A 23,811-nucleotide genomic window follows, 5' to 3' on the forward strand; every position below is an offset into this window, starting at 1 on the left:
AGCATTATGGCTCAGTGGTAAGTCTACAGGTTTACAACGCTAAAAATAGATATAGCCGTAGTGGCCAAAGTACAGATAGCCTATTGTGTAGCTGCGTTCTTAAAAAACAACCAAACCAAATCTTAGTATTACCACAACTCTTGTGCTAATTAATCACAATTCTCTGAGAAACTCGTGAAGCAAGGAACTGTCAGCAGATTTACTTTAACATATCAGTCTAATGTTTCACTGTTTTTCAACAAAGTAATGATAACCGAAAACAAAGAAAAATATTCGAGGCACGTGGTAAAAACGGGTACTAACTCTAGTAATTTTAAATCAATAGTTTAAACTTTGGCCAGTAAAAAGTCTTTAAATCACTTAAAACAATTTTATAAATAACTACGACTACAAGATGTATATCTTTCAGATTATGGTGAGGTGATCAAAATTAACAACGATAAGTTCTTCAAGCAGTAGAAAGCAACTGAATCATTTGCAACAAGGTGATGGTGTAGGTGGTCACTCTGAATAACATGTTCTTCAAGCAGTAGGGGACATCTGGGTCATCTGTAGCAAGATGATGGTGTAGGTGACCACTGAACCAACAATAGTTAGAATGAAGCTCTTGTTGATGACAAAACAATTCCATCCAGTTAAGCCCATAGTAGAAGTGCCAAGTTTGGACAGAAGGAGTTGGGCTTGTTGATGGACATTCCAATCACTGAGTTGAGCTGCAGAGGTCATCTTATGGACAGTAGTTACAGCCGCGTGGCCTTTCTCGGCCACATCTGAAGCAACCAGTGACACAATCAGGAAGGTTATGCTGTAGTAAGCTATATCGATGAGAACGTAAGAGAAGTTAGAGAAATCTCCTTCCTGAAATCCAGACACCACAGACTGGATCTTAACACAAACATTGATCACAATGGATGTGTACCAGAAAAACACAGACACTGAGAAGTTGTGATCCATTTCAACCACGACTGTCGTCAGGTTGGTGTGTAGCTGGTACAGTTCTTGTAGTTGGAATCCTCCTATAGATTGGTACCTTCTGTGTAACTCTTCAACGTACTTGTTGTAATCTTGGATCCTTCGCCGGAGGAGAAGACATATGGACACGTAATAAACCTTGATGAAGCATTCGTTGCTTAGCAGAAAAATAACATAGAGACCCCAGTCTATGGACATTAAGACTCGGGCTACGACAGGATGGACACTCTCTTTTCGAGCGCCATAGAAGTACCAGTCGAAGTACGTCTGAATGTCTATGGTAATTACTGACCACGTGGCCAGACCAACTTGAATAGCCACAAAAATCCAGCCTCCAGCAGCTTGGACCTTGATCCAAGGTTGAACTTTCTGAAGTCCTCCATGAGAGATTAAGGTGGGGAAGATATCTAGACGGTTTAGGCACCGACTTATGTATTGATGTCGATGAAACAGAAGATCGAAACTAATTGCAGTCACGGAGGTCCTGATGATATTCGATAAGTTGTCAAATATAGAGAATAATCCTACTTCACCATCCAGTTGTGAGAGCCAGTTACAGGTCATGTGGATGATGTAGGTGTGCAAGTATAGAAAAACTATCCCACTCCATATGTTTAATCTGAAACAAAACGATTCACCTTTACCAGGCCACGAGCCCAGAATTTTTAGGGATAACACTACAGTCCTCAGAGCTCGCAGACTTTGCTTCGGTTTTCCTAGGGGCAGATGACAGAATGCTGGTGAAGGGGCATTGAGTGAGAAGGAGTCACAATTTTCTTGAATAATACGAAACATGGCTCTCTTAGGAACGTCCTATCTACTTAAACTTACTCTACTGTGGACTTTACATAGATGCTAACAGAACGTTCAACAAAAACACGTGACTCAGAAATGTTTTCCAGTAGTTTCTGTTTTATTGATGTTCCATAAGAACGGGTCAATCACGAATTGATTAGAGCAGGTAATGCGGCCGTGGTCTAAGTGCCTGGTAGTGCATCCTCTAGCCAATAACACTACATCTGACGGTGTTTGTCTTTCAGTTAATAGCCCAACCACATGAGAACTAACCACCTGTATTTTGATGAAGGTCGGTAGTCCCTGTCCAATGAATATAAAATATATATAGACATATACGTTTGATACAATGACCTATACTTTACTTCCTCACTGGCTGATATATGTACTTTTCGTTAAAATAACATAAAGAAGCTAGAGAATAATTAAATTTTATTTTGATATATTGGCTTCAGTTGACGGTAACTGGTGATATACACTGAGTATACCATTTTATTGGTTTGTTTTGAATTTCACGCAAAGCTACACGAGGGCTATCTGCGCTAGCCATCCCTAATTTAGCAGTGTAAGACTAGAGGGAAGGCAGCTAGTCATCACCACCTGTCATTAACATTTGGGCTACTCTTTTACCAACGAATAGTGGGATTGACCATGTAATAATAACGTTACCACGGCTGAAAAGGCTAGCATGTTTGGCGTGATAGGAATTCGAACCTGCGACCCTTAGATTACGAGTCGATCGCCCTAACCACTTGACCAAATTGTTTAATCTGGAAGTCTACGTTCAAGAGAGGTCCACTTCAATCTACACTTCGATCATCATACATTGAAATGAACCTCACTTGAAGTTAGGATTTCGAGATTAAACAATTTGAAATACTAGGTTTATTTATATTACCTGCTATTATGTGGTTATATAATGTTAAAGGCTAAATAGCGGCCGGTAACATTCCTCCACTTCAACTATTTAGCGTGTAGGCTTTTCTCATAATGATTACAAAGCACATTCTCACCAACAGCATGTTTAAATAAAATATATTCATTGCGTGACGTCACATGGAAAGAGTAACTGACACGCGAGTGAACTTTTCTGTGTCATGCACCTTATTACCGAACTAGATGGTATCCTTCTATATTTGTGTTTGAATATATTTATACAGTACTGTTATTTTGTTTGTTTGGTTACATGTATCATACTAGCTTTTCGGAATAAAATCAATCTCATTTGGGTTTTTTTCCGACAACCCCACTATGTACAGTAATATACACTACGTTACTGATTCATCTCTGCTTCTCTTTTTAACTACGTGTATTCGAACACTAACGATATTAAAAATTTAACAATACAATAGTCAAAGGGCGATATAAATGTTTTTTATTACATCTCTTCATGTCTTTTACACACTTGATGGAAGATATTGTCAAACAGCATGGCCTAACCAATTTACTTTCGTTTATCAAAGTCGTGTACGAACCTATTTATCAAATTCACCTTTAGCAGTGGTTTACCTATATCTTAATTAATCTATGTGAATCAGTTTTTATATGTTGGTACTTTTAATCATTCATTTTCACGTATGTAGTTATTCTTATTACAAATCATATACCAACACCAGTAAATTAGAAAAAAATACACAAAATTATTCGGTACTGTTCGTAAGTGAATATTTTGAAAGTAACAAACATAGTATCAATAATGAAGTGTTCTCTTCCACATGACGCTTGACAAGCAAGTAATGGATTAAATAAAACAAAATGACATCTAGATGTCGCTGTAGAACCAAATCATTACGATTCAAATCAGCTACGTAATGAATAATTTGTGTGTTACGATTCACTGTTTTCCAATAATGAAAGTTATTTCCTATCTAAACATGGGCGCGCGCGGGGTAAAATACTTTCTTCTTTTACATTTCACGTATTATGACGTAGGGATAACGGTGTATTTAAACTAAGTATGTTAGCAAGCCTTATTAAAACAGCAAATTTGTACTTATTTTGAGGCACACGCAACGTATATTCTTCGCTGTTGACAAACATTGTGAAGCTAATACGATTTATGTTTTGCCCCCTGTGCATCCAAATACCTTTATAAAATCTGTTTCTATTGTTTTCATCCAAACGATCAACGTCCCGAACACAACCACGAAAACACTTTTTGTTAATAAGCATCGCCATTGCAGTAAATGAAAAACACTTTCTCTAACGTTTCAGAATATTACCTGCTACAAGACACCTTTCAACAACCTGAGTGACATTTTATAACATTTACATAACACTAGACAACACCAACAACTTTAGAGACATTTTTTAACATTGACACGATACTAGACACCTTCCAACAACCTTTGACATTTTATAACATTTATATGACATTAGACAACAACTTCCAACAACCTTAGTGACATCTTATAACATTTACATAATACTGGACACCTTCTAACAACGTTAGACATTTTATAACATTTACATGAAACTAGAAAACACCTTCCAACAACCTGAGTGACATTTTATAACACTTGTATGACACTAGACAACACCTTCCAACAACCTTAGCGACATTTTATAACATTTACATGATACTAGACAACACCTTCCAACAACCTTAGTGACATTTTATAACATTTATATGACACTAGAAAACACCTTCCAACAACCTGAGTGACATTTTATAACATTTATATGACACAAGACAACACCTTCCAGCAACCTTGAGACATTTTTAACATTAACATGATACTAGAAAACACCTTCCAACAACCTTAGTGACACTTTACAACATTTATATGATACAACACCTCTCTACATTTTACACCAACAAAACATTTTGTAATTTCCACCGAATACTTTTAACTAAATTATTTTTGAATGTACACTAAACATTTTTTTGATCAGCTAGGATTGAATATTGAATAATTTTTCTATACCAATGGAACAATAACTATCGTTCACTGTGGATCACATGCTGGGTGTTCAGAAAGTCACTGTGCAGTTTTGTAATCATATTTTATTCAGTCTATTTCAAGCAACTGATAGCAGTGTTTAGAAAGAAAATAAGAAGGATCCAGGCCTGTATTGATACCAACGGGGGTCACTTTCAACATTGTTTATAATTGTCATTCATATTTACCTCCTGTATTCTATATTGGAACATGTCTGTTAATAAATATACAAGTGTACAGTGACTTTCTGAATCCTGTACTAACCCATTCTAATGAGCTTGGACAAAATACATAAACTCTCCTAGCCAATATGGGTCACATACTGTTATTTTTAACCATCTTGAATTACACAGACTAACCTATTCGTAAGTTGAAATGCAAACTGACCTCAACAACTTGGACCAACTATTTCTCACTATCCTGACCTATTTGTATTGCAGTGAATCAGATACTGAATAGTTAATGAGGGAAAACCAGCAGCAACAGCTGTATTTCTTTTCAAATGCCAGATTTCTTAAAAGCTTTTCTTTAAAGAAATCATACTTGTTAACCCACAAATCTTTTGGATATTTAGTTTTTTTTTATAGAATGATTATTCTGGACCCACCCATGAATCTGTGTTAACCCTAAGTGTTGGGCTCCATATGGATCAAACCAATGTTTAAAATTCGTTTATCTGATGTATTTTTGCACCAAACTGTTGGCGAGTCCATGACTTTGTTCTTCACATGATCTACAATAATGTCATATGCATATCACATAATAATTATCCTGTTTTTATTACTAGCTCTGTTGATGTTACAATAAAAAAAATGTTGGTTGAAAGGAATTTCTTTTTTTTTTTTATTGTGTGGAGGATAAAGGTAATTTTTTTTTTAATACTTCACTGACAAAATGTCTAAGTCCCTCCAGTGTGCACTACAATCTCTCGAAAACAACCTAACTAATACTGGGGACCTGTTTGTATTTAAAAACAAAATAAGTGATTTCAATCAGTTTGGTTAGTGAGTGATATAACAAACAAAGATATCGAGCCGAACATGGATCCTAGTGGTAGTGGATGATGCTAACCTAAGTTAGTAACTTGAAATTTCAGTACTGACAAACATTAATCTTAATACGTTATCATGTCCATGACTAGGAGGCAATGTTGTATACAGTTTTGGAAACTGTAATTTCTAGCTTCGTCCATGAGCCAAGTAAGCAACCATGTAAGGAACTTCTTTCACGTGTGAAAAATCATCAAATGTGTAGTTTCATGAGACATAACATTAAATTAGCTGTATTTATATTTGAAATATTACTAATAGTGAAGCACTTAATATATAAATGAACATGTTCTATTTATTAGAAATTTTGATTCTATGGCAATGTAAAACCTGAGTTAGACCAATACATTAAATTAGATCTCTTGTTTTCTGGTCTAATTTTACATTATGATCTAGGTAGGTAGCTTGTTCGATTAAATATTAATGGTAGTGCACACACAGAGACAGAGTGTATAGAGTTTGCTTTATTTTATCACAAATTAATGTGTATGTGTGTATATAGATACAGTCTGTGTATGAAACCTGATTTCATCAGATTTGGCAATAACGTGTATGGGAACAAATTACAGACTCTTTGTATGTTTTCACTAAATGCCTTTTATTACAAGGAATCAACTTCCCAAAGACCACTGAAAATCACAGGACACAGAATCACCTAAACAGATGTAATAACCAGCAAAAAGCCAAAACTATTAGGTTGGTGGCTCTGGCAAGCTTTAGGTTCCAAGACGAAAATCTAAGTTACATATTGAGTATGTATTTATCTAACATTTTATTCAACAAAACCTTATTAGGTTCTTATTTTGAGGATACCTTGATGTTTATAAACTTTGAAGACCTTTAAAAGTTTTAAATCAAAAATAAACAAAGATCCCAAATAGTGGTTTTTGATCTACTTTATGATTCTGCTGGGAGATCACTTAGTACTCGTATCTTGTGACAGTAGAGTACATTAAATGTTCATAACTTAAAGAACCACTTCTAAGTTGTAACTGTCAAGTTCCACTCTGTAAACAACACTGCACAAAATGATGGATCTGAGGGCACATATTTTTGCTAGGTAACTTCCTTCTTAGACTTCTGTACTTGGTCCACCATTCCTGTTATTTCTAGGTTGGGAAGGTTGCTGGTTGGATCTAGGAGAACTAGTAGCAATGTCACTACCTCGGCTACCTGGTAGAGAAAAATAAAACCTCTGAAGGTTCTCCTGGCTGGGGTTAAATTCCAGACAAGCCACCATTGCCACTTAAAGTAACTAGTAAGGAAAACTGAGTCACTGAAAATCTTACTGTCAAAGATGTGATTCTCAATGTTGAGCTGACAATACAAACTAGCTAAGCTGTTTGTCACAGGAGATGTCCTCTCTTTTTATATAAAATTCAGTTCAACTTACTAATGTACTGGAAACTGTACAAATAAACAGAAATGAATATAAACCTGAATACTAATAAATGTTTGTTATTGATATAACTATGTAAAATTTGACAAATTAAAATTACACAGAACAAAAAAATAATAATCCCACGAGATATCAGAAACTTATCTCACCAATACAAAATGACATGAACAAATGACCATTGTATTATATTAGCCAAGCCTCTTGTTCTTATAATCCTTCATCGGAGTTCAACAAATTCTGGTCTACTCCAGATCCTTCAGCCTTCAAGGACCAGAAATGGTGAAGTTTGGAGAACTGAGAACTTTCTGTATTAGTAAACAGTAATATTTAGTTTGAACCTACTTTTATAAAATGATAACCCTTACCAAAAACAATGACAGAATAGTCTGTAATATTTTTTAAGTACATCCATTACAGGGCACTACTTAAGCTGTATAATGTTAGGATCTAAAAGAAGGCTTGAAGCAAAACAAGTGGAGAAGGTATTGCTATTTCAAGTAAAATATTGAGCTCTCACCTGGCCTAAAGTCAGGGGGTAAGTCTCTCCGAAGAATTGGAGGAGGCCTCATGTGTAGGGACCCTGGAGGAGGAGGAAACGGAGGGAGTATTCTATGTGGTGGAGGAATGTCATGGAACTTGGGGAGTGGCTGGGGAGGAGACGAACTTCGAGAATCTCGATAAGGAGGAGGAGAAAACCTGTCTGATGTGGATCTCTGATCACTATCACGGGGTGGTGTAGAACGTCTGTCTATCTCTCGGTCACGTCTATACATGGGAGGACTGCACGGACCTCTCGGTGACGTTAAATTACGTTCCCGGTCATAAGAGGGCGAGAATCTTCTGTCATAAGGTGGAGGTGCAGGAAATCTCAGAGGATCAGGGAGAAAGTGGGGCGGCATGAGGCGGTCTTCGAAGGGAAGTCTAGGAAAGAAATGTGGCCGAAGCATAGGATCCAGCGGGTGTAGAGGTGGAGGTGGAACTGGCCGATCTAGAGGTAACGGCAAGCGAGGGAGAGAAGAGTTATCTATACAAGGGGGACGAGAAACAGGCTCAGCATCTAGGCTGTTTTGGGTTAAGCTCTGGGAAACAGGAGGAGAATCAAGCTCCCCGTTAGGTCCAACGAGCCCTGTAAAAATAAAACACTTGGGTAACTAGCTTAGGCAACAAAACTGGAACAGCTACAGCAAAGGCATACATACTGCATGATTATAAAAATGTCTTGATATAAAAAAATTACATTACACAGAATTAACCCTGTTTAACTTAAAATCTAGCATTGTTGTATTGTAACACAAATGTTGCTAAAGGTTCCACTTTTGAATTGCATTCTAGACATTCCTAGTTGAAATATTGCTGATTACAAAAATTAATCGTTTCACAGATTCTACATTTAACTTTTAGTATTTAACAAAAACTGTCTCTTTTCTTATGTTGGTTCTTGAATACAGTTCTACTTATTAAGAAGAATATTCTGGAGTTTTATGTAATACTCACATAAACATAATTTTACAAGTCATTTTAAAAACTTTATTCATAATAAACAAAAAATAAGGTTCAATTATAAAATCATTACTTATAGTTCCTTGGATTTTACCAATTTTCAAATACCAAAATTTAAAATTTCATTAAATACTTCTGAATGACAACTATAGCCATGCTGATCCACATAAGGTACCTTGGTCATCCCTGAAATGTGATGTGGCCACACTGCCCTACATAAAGTAGCATACACTCCAGAAATATATGACATGGGCCCCCCAGTATATATTACTAATGGTGTATCAAATTAAAACCAAGAAAAATCACACAGATATGTTAGCAACATTGAAGAGTGGGAAACACTTGAAAGGATTAGAATAATATCAAGTAGAGAGAGGATTTGTCATTGTCTACAAAATATGGTGACAAGTGTTGTATCAAACAATCACAATGTGTTCAATGGTGTGCTATCCATCGGGTATGAAACCGTATAAACATATTTGGCACAAGATCATATAAACAGATCAGAAACATGTCTGGGATGAGATCATATAAACGGATCAGAAACGTGTCTAGCATGAGATCATATAAAAGAATCAGAAATATGTCTGGCACAAGATCATATAAACGGATCATCAACATGTATGGTATGAAATCATATAAACATGTCAGAAATGTATTCATCTACAAATACTGAAGTCACCAAAAGTGTAGTGAAACATCCATTTCTTATTATTACCAGAAACCAACATTGTAACAAATTGTGTATTCAATATCGTCAAGGGTGAATGTTCATTATCTACGAGGTTGGTGCCAAGTGTTTCTCATGAGCACAGGTATTTTAGAAAAGCTGAGGAATACAAATACACTGTTTTCACAAATACTTAAAATAAATGTTACATGTAAAACCTATCAGTACAGAAACTGTTACAATTCATCACTGATTTTGTGGAGTCATGAAAGAGATCCACCCAGGCTAGATGAAGGTCTAAAAGCAGGGAGGTGAATAGTGCAACATTAGATGTGTTGTGGCAAAGGTGTTATGGTACAGATTGTATTCTATAAACTTAGTAAGTCTATGAAGTGTCTACATAGCCAGACATCATGCATTCCAAAAGTTATATCAGAGAACTGTGGCTAGTGTACTGTTTCGGTTTGATAATTCTCCCTGCTGCAGGGCAAATGCTATCCCATCTGGTATTAATATAACACACTGTTCAGGAAACCATTATGGGACTGGTTAAGAGCATACTTTGCAGAATAATAATGTAAGACTAAGGATCCACCCCTTTTTAACCTGCATGGCTATGTGTCTGAATTCTTGTTCCATGATAGATATGTTTCAAAGAAGAAAGGTTTATCTTGACCTGTCAAGTAGATTTTAAATAAAGGCATTTATTAGGTTGTTTTGCATTATTATGACAAATTACATTAAAACTGAATGATCCAACAAACACCATAAACCCTTCCTGTGTCCAATCATACTTACTTGTAGAAATAGGCTTAACCACTCCATCAGTTTGTCCAAATGACTCCCTGTCTCTTTCCAAAAGAGTGAGCCTGAAATACAAATTACAATGACTGTTTCATCTGCATAATTGAAACTGAAATCTAGGAAATAAATTATACATAGATCAAATTTTTAAATACTGAAATATAGCCATTCATAATTTCCTTGTTTTTATTTTACCTTTAATATGGATAGTGGCCAAATAAATATTATGGCAGGCTGAACTGCTTAACAAAGCAAGCATGATATTAATATATATTAAAGTAAATTTATTATTTCAGTGGTAATTAAGCAGAATAGACATAGTAGGTTTGAGAACTGCCTACCATATAAAGATCTCAATACCAAAGGCAAAACTTTATCTCCTGATCTTTGCACAGGAAGTTGCAATCAATCAATGCCAAGCGTTTACTAAAATGCAGTCTCAAAGACCTATGTTATAATAATCCCTCTTAAGCATATTTCTGCATTTAAATTAGACACTTCTGATACTGATGTGCTCCCTCAAGAAAATGAAAATAATTATATTACAATATGAGAAAAAATGTTTTCACCAGTGTTTACTGTCCTTCCTATTTCTCCAAAAAACTTACACACATTGATTAATTCATTTTCTATTGGATCTTTTACTTTCTCTGGAAGACACACAGTCAAGAATATCATATTAAGTGAAAATTACTTTTTAGAAAATTTTCTTTTTTTACATGAGCAAAGGTCTCTTGTAGCTTGCACATTATAGAATAGAATGAAAACAAATTCCACCAAAGTAATAATGTAGATTAATGTTATACACAGATTGACTATTCCATGACAGAATCACCCTCTTGGATCATCCCAGGCCTCATGTCATAACATAGAATTCAGATCCCTGTCTTAGAAATTCTGAGTGTAAGTCTATTTTGTATCATTAAAAAGCTTTTACACACCCTTCCTAACAGCAATCCATTTTTGGTGGCATTACACTATACTAAATGCCAAGCAGTGTCAAAATGTAGTTCTGATACATTCCATTCCACTGTGACTGTATATATTCAAAATTGATTTAATATGTCAAACAGAACACAGTACTCACTAAGTAAGATTTCTATACAACATAAGTCACCATTACCTTTGACGGAGACTGGCAGCTTCCTGTTTAGCTTCTTCCAGCTTACGTTCTGCTGCACGAGCAGCAAGCTGTAACCAAACAAAACAAACAAACTAAGGCATAAATACACTGAACAAATAAAAATTTACTTATAAGTTAATTGTATATCTACCCAACCCAGAAATCTAATAAAATACCCTCAGAACTTAAAGTGTACCCAACCAGCAATATATACCTAACAAACAAGATAAACTTAAGGTGTACCCAACTAGCAGTACACATCTGACACGTTGGCTGGTTGATTTAGTGTTTTATGCCACAAAGCAACTAGGCTATCTGTACCAAACATCTGGTAAAAAGTTAAAATTAAAGTAAAAGTATTAAAATTCGTAAAAGGGAATTAAAATAACACAAAACAAAGTTTAATTATTGAATTAAAAACATAAATAGCATAAAACCAATGTTTACATCTTGTCCACAGCAGTGAGAGAAAAAAACTACAGTAATACAAGTTGTAAAGAACATCCTGTACCATAATTTTAATTATCATAACTCACCAGGATGACTAAAAAATAAGTACAAAAACCACCGTTAGTCACCTGAAGTTGGCCTTTCCAGTTCTGGTTTCCAGTTATTTGACGTTACGTCCATTTTCTAATTTCATATCGAACTAGATGTATTTTAATTCTTAAAAGGGAATCACATTAAACAAAAGTCTAATTTATAAATTAAAAACTTAAATAGCATTAAAAAGATTAATAGACTTTAAAAAACCAGAAACATTTCCAAGGTGGACAGCATCACCATTGCCAATAACACTAACAATACAGACAAACCTTGGGACAGAACATGTTTAAAAAAGTGCCGTCATTTAGAGTCGTAACGACAGAAAGAAAGTAAAATGTGGCTTATTGTGATCTGAGTGTTACACAGACAACACATTGATGTATCAATTCCAGATAAAAGAAAGTGATGAGTTAAAAACTGTGACCAATACGTAGTCTAGTTAGAACAACTTCCTCTTTCCAATTCTTACGGAAGCAAGACGGCTAAAGTCCAATATAGGGTTTTATTTGGAAAAGTTTGTTTTCACGTTGCTTACTCCAAGTCGACTGCCAACTAGCACGGAGTCAAACCTTGAATACAGAACCATAGTCCATGTATGAAACAGGCACAGCAGTGATAGTGTCAGAGCAGACAGATTTAGCTGTGGTGTTGGCGAGTGTGTTCCTGTGAATATCAACATGGCCTGGTATCCAGAAAAACTGAATAGAAGTAGGTGTTAAAGAGAAATGGGCCAGTCAGTTTTGAATATCAGCGAGAATAGGGTGTGAACTTATGTGAAGCGATTCTAGGGTCAGTAGAGAGAGAATAAATAGTGCAATTTGAATACTGCTTAGCTTCTATGTGATCCAGGGCAAGAGAGATGGCATACAGTTTAGCAGTGAACATAGAAGCTGTAGAGGGGATTCTGTGCACAACCACCGAACCACAACAAACCGTGGCATAGCCCACACAGTCTTATGATTTTGAACCATCTGTATAAAGATGAAGGGAAGGATGGTTTGAAAGATGTTCAGCAAATAACATACAGTATTTCCAATCAGGAGTGTCTGCTTTCCTCAGACAACTTAGAGAGAGGTCACATTTGGCAACTGTAATAAGCCATGGTGGGATTGACTGACCAGTGGATACAGCAATGTTATCCAAGGACAGACCCAATTCATCCAACTGCTCCTGGATACAAAGGCCAAAAGGATCAATGGTAGATCATCTGTTCTGAAAAAGCATGGCCCACTGAGGATGGAAAATACAACCCCAAGTGGGATGCTTTGGTAAGGAACGAAGTTTCAAAGCATATAGTAAAGACAGTTATTAATGGCAGAGGTGCAAAGGAGGTTCATAAGACTCTGTATATAAGTTCTGAACTGGAGAAGAGTGGAAAGCACTGGTAGAGAGCCAGAGTCCCTGATGATAAATGGGGTCCAGCATCTTTAAGGCCGAGGTCCTGGAAGAGCCATCGACCAGTGATCCATAGTTTAGTTTCGATTAGATAAGAGCATGATATATCTTTAGCATAGAACATTGATCCACTCCCCAAGTAGGCAAAGAGGACATGGAGGATGTTCAGTGCTCTTGTACATTTGACTTGTAGCTGCTTAATGTGTCATATAAAGGTCAGCTTACAATCAAACATAAGCCCCAAGAACTTCGTCTCAGGTAGCACAACTTCACCCATACAGAGTTCAATACCCTGTTGGCAGCAAAAGTGCATGCAAACAGTTTTAGAGAGAGAAGTTAAAACCATTTACTGTGGTCCACTTCAGTAAATGATTGAGAGCAGTCTGTAGCTGCTGCTCAATATACCTCACGTTCGACGACTAACATGAGATGTGAAAGTCGTCGACATAGAGCCCATTTGCAACAGTAAGAGGGAGTTTTTCAGTGATGGCATAAATCTTTATACTGAAAAGTGTGACACTCAAAACACAGCCCTGAGGGACTCCAAGTTCCTGTAGAAAAGAACAGGAAAGTGTCAAAATCACACAAACTTGGAATCGCCTGTCCATTAAAATACTTTTAATCAAAATTGGCAAATGGCCGTGTAACCCATATAAATGAAGGTCTCGCAAAATGCCACACCTCCATATTGTATCATAAGCCCTCTCAATGTCAAAAATTTTGATACAAGATGTTGTCATTTGAGAAAGGCTTCTCTGATCGATGTTTCAAGTTGAATCAAAATTCACACTGGGTGGGCAAGAAGAGGTTGTTGGATTCAAGGAACCAAACAAGATGAGCATTTACCATTCTCTTACAGAGACAACTCATCAAAGCAAAAGGATGGTAGTTTGAAAATATCTTTGGATCTTTCCCAGGTTTAGAGAAAGGTAGGACAATAGCCTGGTGCCAGGCATCAGGAAAAACATTCTCCTGCCAGATCTGGTTAAAAACAATCAGAAGAATAACAAGACAAGCAAGAGATAGATGGGGCAGCATTTCATAGTGTACATCATCAGATCCTACCGATGAAGGGCCAATTTGAGTTCCACCAGTGTAAAGGTACAATTATATTCATAGAGGCAATCAGCTCGAAAGGAAAGAGGCAACTGCTCTACCTGAGTCTTGATGGCTAAGAAGGTGGAAGATGAAGCAGAAGTGCTAGGTACCCGGCAAAAGCTTTCACCTAGAGTATCGGTGATACTTCAGGTATCAGCTACTTCCTGGCCATCAGAGAGCAAGATTGAGAGGGGCACAGAATTATATTGCCTACTGACCTTTCGAATCTTGTAACATATGACTTTTGAACTGGTGGTAGAAGATATGCTGGTTGTGAACTTAATCCAAGAGTCCTTCTGGCTTTGACATTTTACCCACTGAGCATGTGCATGATCTTGCTAGAAAGCAGTGCAATGTGAGAATGTGGGATACTTACGAAAAGAATCACAGGCCTGTTTTTGAGCTTTCTGTTTCTGTGGCAGGCAGGATTCCACCACGATGACAATATTGTGGAAAATGTGTTGAGGTTTCAGGAATACATTGAGCAGCTGCCTGTATGACAGTCAGTTACTGCTGCCACACAGTTATCTATTGATGGTTTACAGACGATGACAGGATCAAGTTCCGTGACAGCAGTGAAAGAGGGCCAGTTTGCTTGATCCAGCTTCCACTGGAGCATGTGGGTTGGGTAGCACTGACCACAGCAAGTCTCTCTCAAAATTATAGGAAAAATAATCATTGCCTCATGGGTTATTGTCAACCCTCCATGAAAAGTGGGAGAATAGTGAAGGGGAGCAAATTGAGAGATCAATCGCAGTAAAGGACCCACTAGGTACATGAAAATAAGTATAAGAACCAGTATTGAAAAGAGAAAGGTTATGATCAGAGAGCATACGCTTGACACAGGAACCCCTCCTATCAAAATCAGCAATTCCCCAGAGGGAATTGTTCAATGAGAGCATCAAGTTCTGATTGATCATAGGTCTCTCCAGGCAACAGGTAGAGAGAACAAACAGTGATGGTACGACCAAGGAAACATGGATGGCTATAGCCTATAAAGGTATGTTGAGTGTCAAAGACAGGGTGGGCACATGCTGATCAACCAACAGTGCCACCCCTTCATGCATCACGTCCATCCCACAGCTTGTTATTTCTGTACAAATAAAACTGCCAAAAGGTGACTGTATCAGTAGGTTTCAGAAATGTTTCCTGTAAGGAAAGACATACAGTATGGTAGGAAGCAATCAGAGCTTTGATGTCATCCACATTAGAGCGTAAACTTCAACAGTTCCATTGTATCAAGGTGGCCATTTTTATTTATGTGTAGGTGAATTGAGTGAAGAGCACTTCCGTTTAAGACCACGTCCTTTTTCTTTATTGTGTTTACTCAAGGAAGGTATAAGGAAGGAAGGAAGACCCCCATGGATCCTGCCCTGGGTCGATCGGGCAGGTCTTTGCTGTTGGAAGAGGATTTCAGTGAACGAGGATGTGAACGAATGATCATTTTGCATCTTGGGGTGGAACAAGATGTACCCGAGGAAATGCCTGCACCCTGAAACAAAGGAAGTGGATCTTGTGTTTGCTGAAATGTATGATAGTGATAGATATGGGTATGGATGTTGATTCATCAACTTTTTTAACCATGGAAGTCAAAAGACTTTTCATGTGATTTGAGAACAATTCCTTTGGAGGCACAAAGAGATCCGCCTGCACTCACATTGTAGTAATGGAACAAAGTGCAGCCTCATACATCCAAGATGAAGTGGTGTAAAAAATTTTCTCAACCCAAACGAGCCGATTTTACAAATATAAAATACACTTAAGGTGTATCCAACTAACAGTACACAAACTTAAGGTGTATTTAACTAACAAGATAAACTTAAGGTGTATCTACCCAGTTGTCATGAGCTTTCTTCTCTTCAGCAGCTATCTGGAAACATGACAGAAAAAGACAACAATTGATAAGTTCTATGACACCACATAAATTAAAAAAATACAAAAATTTTCTGCAATAAGGAACATTACTTGAAAAACTAGCTTTCATATCTTATGTAAATGCTACCTCCCTAAAATGTAAAAAAAAAATATAAGAAATCCATTTAGCCGAGAAAAACACTAAACAAAATAATATAGCTATATAAAGTCAGTACATGTTTTTTTAAACATATTTCACCAATTGTTCTACTTAAACAGCTGACAGCTATATATTTTATCTTCTAGCTGCTACAATATTCAAGGTTAATAAGATAATACTCGAGTTTCAGGATATTAATAAAACTAAGTCCATACAAGTCTTTACATCAATTTCCAAAAACGTTAACAAGGTAAATAAATTTAACAAAAATTATAACATATTTTCTAACTCATTTCTCCACTATGTACTGATTCTAATTCCTATTATGGTGCCTTTTGTTCTCGTTTATTACACTATGTAACAACATTTTTACTTTTTCTTGTTCCTGGACAGAAAGTATTATTTCCCAATTGCTTATGCCTAAAGTAAATGGAAAAGACCTATTTTCTTTTCAAACTTTGCTTTTGTGACCTGGGAGTGTATAACGAAAACATGATGGGAGACTATATTTATGAAAGTGATTTACAATACAGTCGCAAATGTTGGAAAACTACTCACTTCTAAACATTTTAGTATAACTTTCGTATAAATACATGTAAATCTTGATTTATATGTTGTTTTATTCAGACCTTAAGTGAATAAAAATGTGCAAATTTGACCATTTTTACATAGAAAATAGGTTAATTTTTAAATTGCATTATCCGGGTCATAAAAGCAAAGTTTGAAGGGAATAATGACCACTTTCTGTACTTTTACAACATAAGCAATTGAGAAATAACATATAAAATACAATTAATCAACTTCAAAATTTTTTTGCTTCACACTTGCCAAGTTTTGAAAAATATTACATTAATATAGTTTACACTGAACTTGTAATTTCATATTTATTTAACCTCTGAAACAATAATCAAATATTTATAAGTGAACTATTTCTGTCATGCATACTCTTCATACAGTTTTACATGTTCAAAGTAAACATCAGATGAAATGATCCGTTTCTAGAAATCTGAGTTACATTTAACGACAAATTCTTGTAAGTTACAAGAAGTTCTGAAAGTTCAACAAGTTGAAATAAAACTCACTTGGTTCTTAGAGTTTCTTTGGGTTTCATCCATTTCCTGTTTCATTGTTGCCAACTGGGCCCTGTGCACATGAAAAAAATATTAACATTTTTAATCCACAATTTAAAAAGCACAACATAGATATAAAACTTAAGTAGCTTCGATTAATTGTCCCTTCGCATGTACCTCAACATTTAAAATAATACAGAGGGGAATATCATACCATTACCATTCCTGAAATACATACAGTTTATGTTCTGTTTTTAATAAAGTCATGTATGGGGGGGGGGGAATATTTGAAGGGTGAGATTTCGCTCAGGGACCTGGCTTCAATAGAGATATGCGAGTACAGGCTTTAGTTGTACTGATTATCCCTGTGATAAACATTATCTTCTCCAATATTCAGTACAAGTATTTCTTAATTTCCTATTAATGACTGTATTAGAAAATTTATTGTTAAGTATCGTTTTTGATCAAATTAGTGACAGAAAAATCAGGTTATTGAACTCAGTGTACTTATGTACATGAAAGCACTACTGTCATGTGTGCCAGTAGAAATTATACTTTATGGGTGGTTGTTTGTGGTAGTAATTACTTATCATAGTATTCTTTTATTAATAAGCAGAGAACAATGTTTTGACCTTGCTAGGTTATCTTCAGGAAGGTTGAAACATTCTCTGCTTATCCCATACCAGCCATTCCAAAATACATTTTCATTTCAAGTGGGTTTTCGTCATCAAGAATCATAGTATTCATATCACACTGTTATAAAGAAATGGTTTTCGTACATACTGTAGTTATTTTTTCTTAATTGTCTGAATCTGGAATACCTAAAATGTGAAACTTTTAAGGAAGTTTATTTACAACGTCAATCAATGGATGGCGCCACATTGCATTTGCTATTTGGGTCTCATTATATATATATACGCTACACAGGTCCATTGTATTAAGATGGAGTCTTCCTCAATGGGAATTTACAATATAAGCAGTAACTTAAAAGGCCACTCTAGTATAATATGCTTTTCTTTGTTGGTTAGTGTAGTTAATTACATTACGATGCTTCAGTTTCACAAGAAGACTAGAGGTGAACATTTGTAACAATCAAGTTACTACTTTTATATGGTAACTTACTTTGTCTTGAACAGATCTAAATTTATTTCAAACTATGTATGTACAACCATTAATCTTTCATTTAATTAATTTACAAGCTGTGTTTATTCACTCTATAATCATTTATTAAGTAAACAGTATATTTTTAAAGGAACATTAAAAAAGAAAGAAGGCCTCTGAAAGAGGGAATTATGATGTGCTACATAACACTGTAAAGAACAATCTGGACAAAGAAACTGATCTTGATCCAAATGGGAGTACAGATGGGTTTGTTTGTTTGAATTTCATGTAAAGCTACATGAAGTCTCTGCACTCTCCAGTCCTAATTTAGCAGTGTAAGACTAGAGGAAAGCAGTTATCATCACCACCCAATGTCAACTCTTGGGTTCACACCTCCATCACACCAAACATGCTCACCCTTTGTTCACAGACTTTTTTAAAAATTTGATATTCCCAATCAAAATAGCACCTTAATCAACTCGTGTGAAAAAGCCAAGACACAAATCAGAGGATTCATGCACAGCCATCTCTTATGTACCCCAGGAGTGAAAAGCAGGAACAAAACATCCACATCTAAATGTATGGAACTTCTTCAGCAGTGTTATAACTTAAACTTTAAACTTTCTAATCCACATCAAGCTAACTGTAAGACTATACTCAAACCTGAAACAGAAATATATGTAGTTTACAAAAAGACGTGTCACACAACACATTCTTACTTGTAAGAAGAATTCTCTTGTTCGATAAGAGCCATGTGACGTTCAGCGGATGATGCATCTTTCTCTTTTCTCTGTCTCATAACTTCCTGAGCTCCAAGTTCCCTGGTTAATGAAACAGCTTTATTAAACCACACAGAACAAATCTGGTCTTGCTTACAAGTTTAAATTGTTTGGTATGAGAAACTTACTTTTGATACAACTCTGAAGTTTGTTTAATGCTGAACCTTTTAGTGTTAGCAATATATTAACACGATGTTGTGAGCTATCCTATTTAAAAATCTGTCTAAAGTGGAATGAAGCTCAGTCCCAAAGCTTGTATGTATGTTTCAACTGATTATTTCAAATGCAGGCCTAGGAGTGACCTGGGAAGCCAGAGGTTTTAGTTTAGTGGTTATGAAGAAATAGGTTCTAATTATTTAAGTTAATTAGACTGTATTTACATTAAACGTTTTATTGTCCTGTTTTGGGGTTATTTTTGGAAAAGAGGGTTGTTTATTAGGTTAATATTATGATGTACTGTATTGCCTTATATATGGTCTTGGTGACAGTTGATGATTTGAAGTTTATGATGTGTTAAATGTAGTAGGGTGTTTACTAACAATTTGAATTGTATAGTGGTGTAGCATTGACGTCATAAGTTTATTATATATCTAATCTTCTTCACAAGGAAAGGCTTACTTCACCAGTGTGTATCTCAGCTGTATTAACTTTATCTTGTTTGTCCTTCAGTTTTTAGATTTACTAATTGGCAAATTTTATGTTCATGATAAACTAAATATGGACCACTTAGCATCCCTAACTTTGAAAACCTAGACTTGTAACCAAGGTACAAAGACTATAAATAGTGTTTATTGATAAATTTGAAGTATTAGTCCATAATGCGGGATGTAGATGTCACCTGATGATGACCTAAGAAGGTCAAAACGTTGTTCTCTGCTTTATTAATAAAAGGGTTAATACCCATACCAGCCATTCTGAGATACATTTATATTTAAGGAAGGTTTCTCCTCATCAAGAATTACTTATGTTATCATTAACTGATATAATCATTTCACTTTGTCATTGTTTAGAAAACACAAAAGTTACATTTTTATTAAGACAATAAGCTGGATTTATATTTTTTGGAACATGTTAAAAGATATAGCATAACACACAACTTGTTAACATCAAAGTAACTTTCTCAAAGTTCTTTTATTTAAAACAGTACTCACAATTTAAGAGGCAACTAATAAACTTTGAAATACAGTGAAAACTGAAAACAAAGCAACAAATGACAGTGAAGAGAACAATTTTCATTGTTGGAAAAACAAGTTGTAAACAACAAAGCTGATAAGTGAAAAGACACTTTGGACTGGATCATAAACCCAGGACTTCAGACTAGCATAGTCAATACTCTATTCAATAGTACAAGCTATCCAAATCACCTTTCAACGATTAACTTTTCAACTATGAGTATGAAACTTCATGCTAGTTCACGTTGTTGTGGTTTGGTTAATTAGTGTGTTAATTTACCACCACCCAACCAGTTTTACAAGTGAAATTAGATTCATGCATATATTTTATAAATATTACTCAATTGATATTATGAATCAATGGAAGTGAGCTATTGAACAAACATTACCATAAGTGAAAAAGCCAATATATGAAAACTCCAAGACTTTAGTTTACTTTTACTAATACATAACATGAACTAAAAACAAAAGGAAGTTAAATCAGAAGAATTTTGTCATCTGTTTAATTGGATAAATCACAAAATCCTAGTAAAACATAGGAATGGTCATTTAAACAATTAACAATCTTAAGACAAATAAATAAAGATGGTTTTTACAGATCAAGTAAATTTTAATTTTTCCAATTATGGTTTAAGTGACATTGGAAAATGAGTGTTGGTCCACAGTTTAAAGTTATTGTTCCATCAAAAACGTCCGAAGAGTATGGATTATTTATAAAAACTGAACAGTTGTTGTAGCAACAGTCTGAACAAAGCATACAGAAGGAAAATAATGAATCCTTTAATAATAAAAAATCAAGTGTGTGGTGTTGCTTTAATGTCTTTTAATGATTATATTTCTGGTAAAAAAAACAACTATTAGCATAAAAAAAAGGAACTTTAGGTCACTAAAAGGTTAGATAAATATTATAAATATAGTTATTATAAAATGTGATGTTTGGGGTTATTTTAAATAGGTTATGTTAATAAAATTAAATAAATCTTAAATGATAGTTCATGGAACTACATAAACACCCAACTAAAACTAAAGATAAACTACAAAGATACTTATCAAAATTAAAAAAACAGTAACATAGTAACTGACTAAGAATACAAAATAAAATCAGTTGGTTCTCATTCTGGTATGGATCTCCATATGGATCTCCTAAAATTCATAAAGAACTCACGATGTTTGACACAGTAAAATACGATCATGAACTTGTAGGAGTTTCAGTTAACTTGTTGGATCCATTGACAAGAAATGCATGCAATATAAAAACTAATTTTAAGTTCTCTAAAGATATAAAAGGTTTTAATATTGTACTAGTTTTTATACAGGGTTCCATTATACCAACATTCCACAGATGAAACAAATATTAACTTTTGTACCAACATGAAAGTAACGAGACGTTTTCAAAACCACTATTTCAAACACTCATTCAACAATGACCAGATTGACTCCATCATTCACATGTTAGTTCCAATGTCATCTTGCAAGATGCTGGCTTGAAGAATGTTGTTTTCAGAGTATTATAGACAATACTCGATTATTTGTAGAGAAAGTTCATGAAGTGCTTTAACAATGATCATCCTAATACTAAATTACATGTTGAACATTAATATGATCAACAACGTCCATTCTACTTACTTGCAATAAAGGCAGTAAATATGAAAGTAACATTTTTCATTTGAAATACTTTAATGTCTTAAAAATATCTAAATAAAATATTGATGAATACAACTTAACCAGTAAATCTAGTATTCTCTAAAAGAGACAGATAAGAAAGTTTTACCACAGAAATATCTTCCAAATAGATGTTACAAATCAAGTCATACAAAACCATTCACACAACAAAAGCCTTTCTACACAACCTAACCAAAATACTGATTAACCCTCCTGCACTTGGTATCATTTACTGCACGTGACACAAGGTTCAAAATTTTATGAAACTATTTTATGTTATACCAATTAGTGTGGCACAAACTTTTACTTTATAACTCCTATTCTAATAGTATACAAGTTTTAAACTCTTAATTTTATAATACAATAGTTATGAATTTCCCTCAGTGTGACTCATGTGACATTTTAAGAATTTCCCTCAGTATAACTCATGTGACATTTTAAGAATTTTTTTAAGTATGACTCATGTGACATTTTAAGAATTTCCCTTAGTATGACTCCTGTGACATTTCAAGAATTTCCCTCAGTATGACTCATGTCACATTTCAAGAATTTCCCTTAGTATGACTCATATCACATTTTAAGAATTTCCCTTAGTATGACTCCTGTGACATTTTCTCTAAGTAGCTCTTCTCATTTCTACTTTTTGTAACAACCCCCAAAAGAACTACTAATGTAAATTACTCACTATGAAAACTGTCATTGTCCAAACAAACCATAATTTTTATAGCCTTCAATTTTTAGTCAGAATGCTACGAAACAGAAAATCAGGCATCTCCTCTCACACTTACCTGTCACATCCTCTCTTTAAGGATTTATTAACAGTTCTTTCTTTAGTTTAATTATATATTATTTATATCCAATAGAAAGCCAAGGTTTTCATCTGTCAAATAATATGCTTTATAAAGATATGTTCAGAACAGAATATCATCAATTTTATTCAAAGTAAAAGATTCATTCCTATGTAAAAATAAATGAATAACTTGGATGAATTTGTAATGATTCTAGTCATATAGTTAGAAAAACAGAAAAATTTTGAATGTTAAGGAAAACTGCCAGATTTTTGCATGTTACTAGACCATGTTCTTTGGTGCATTATTTAGTTAAATAAAAATTATTCAATTCACTACTACCTAGAGAGGGAGTGAAAATCAGTCAAAATGACCAATCCTGTATAAAGTTAGGGAAGAGAAAATAATAGACAAAACATACATTTTTCTGAAAATAAACATTTAAAATGTGTTTAAGAGGTTTTAGAGATTACCCAAATTATATTTAATAATTTTGAGATAAGGAAAAGCATTTTTAATCTTGACATGAAAATCACTTTGTACATAGACTATTCAAAACAAATACTTAGTATCTTGATGGACAAATTTTTATTTTAGTTTATTAAAAATACTTCAGTAAAATATATAATTATTTGTTGAAATACTTACAATGTTTACTGAAAGACTGCCATATTTTATGAAGATATTAAAAAGTTAGTAGTATCAAATCTATAAAGACTTTATATAAGTACAAAAAGGTCACATGGTTGGTCCAACTGACCGAGTGTGTTAACATAAACTTCTTCAGACTTTCTATATACAAGAAAACATGCCACACTGATCAGATATCCATTAAGCTATATTATCAAGAATACCATTTCAGTGGATTAATACATTCACTTGTCCAATACTTTTAACCCATGCACTAAGCCAATCATAGAGATACTTGTATT

At 34.7% G+C, this 23,811-nt stretch overlaps 1 protein-coding gene across 3 annotated transcripts in view; it reads right to left on the reverse strand.

Moving 5' to 3' along the window:
* Positions 1-6,337: 6,337 nt before the first annotated feature.
* The window catches only part of LOC143226776 (uncharacterized), a 53,736-nt gene continuing 36,262 nt past the window's right edge, over positions 6,338-23,811 (reverse strand). The window contains exons 18-24 of one of the 3 annotated variants that reach the window (XR_013014734.1): positions 19,198-19,299; positions 17,390-17,450; positions 16,128-16,163; positions 11,255-11,322; positions 10,126-10,196; positions 7,307-7,462; positions 6,338-6,931 (exon numbers count right to left, since the gene is read on the reverse strand). Coding sequence is in view for 2 of the 3 variants with exons in the window: in XM_076458174.1 (XP_076314289.1) it covers positions 6,831-6,931; positions 7,675-8,283; positions 10,126-10,196; positions 11,255-11,322; positions 16,128-16,163; positions 17,390-17,450; positions 19,198-19,299 (1,048 nt within the window). In the remaining variant the exon portion in view is untranslated. Of the gene's footprint in view, positions 7,463-7,674; positions 8,284-10,125; positions 10,197-11,254; positions 11,323-16,127; positions 16,164-17,389; positions 17,451-19,197; positions 19,300-23,811 lie in introns of all 3 variants that reach the window. The other 2 variants (XM_076458174.1, XM_076458175.1) reach the window with 2 other exon arrangements.

Source organism: Tachypleus tridentatus, chromosome 9 (assembly GCF_004210375.1).
Source record: "Tachypleus tridentatus isolate NWPU-2018 chromosome 9, ASM421037v1, whole genome shotgun sequence".
NCBI lineage: Eukaryota > Metazoa > Arthropoda > Merostomata > Xiphosura > Limulidae > Tachypleus > Tachypleus tridentatus.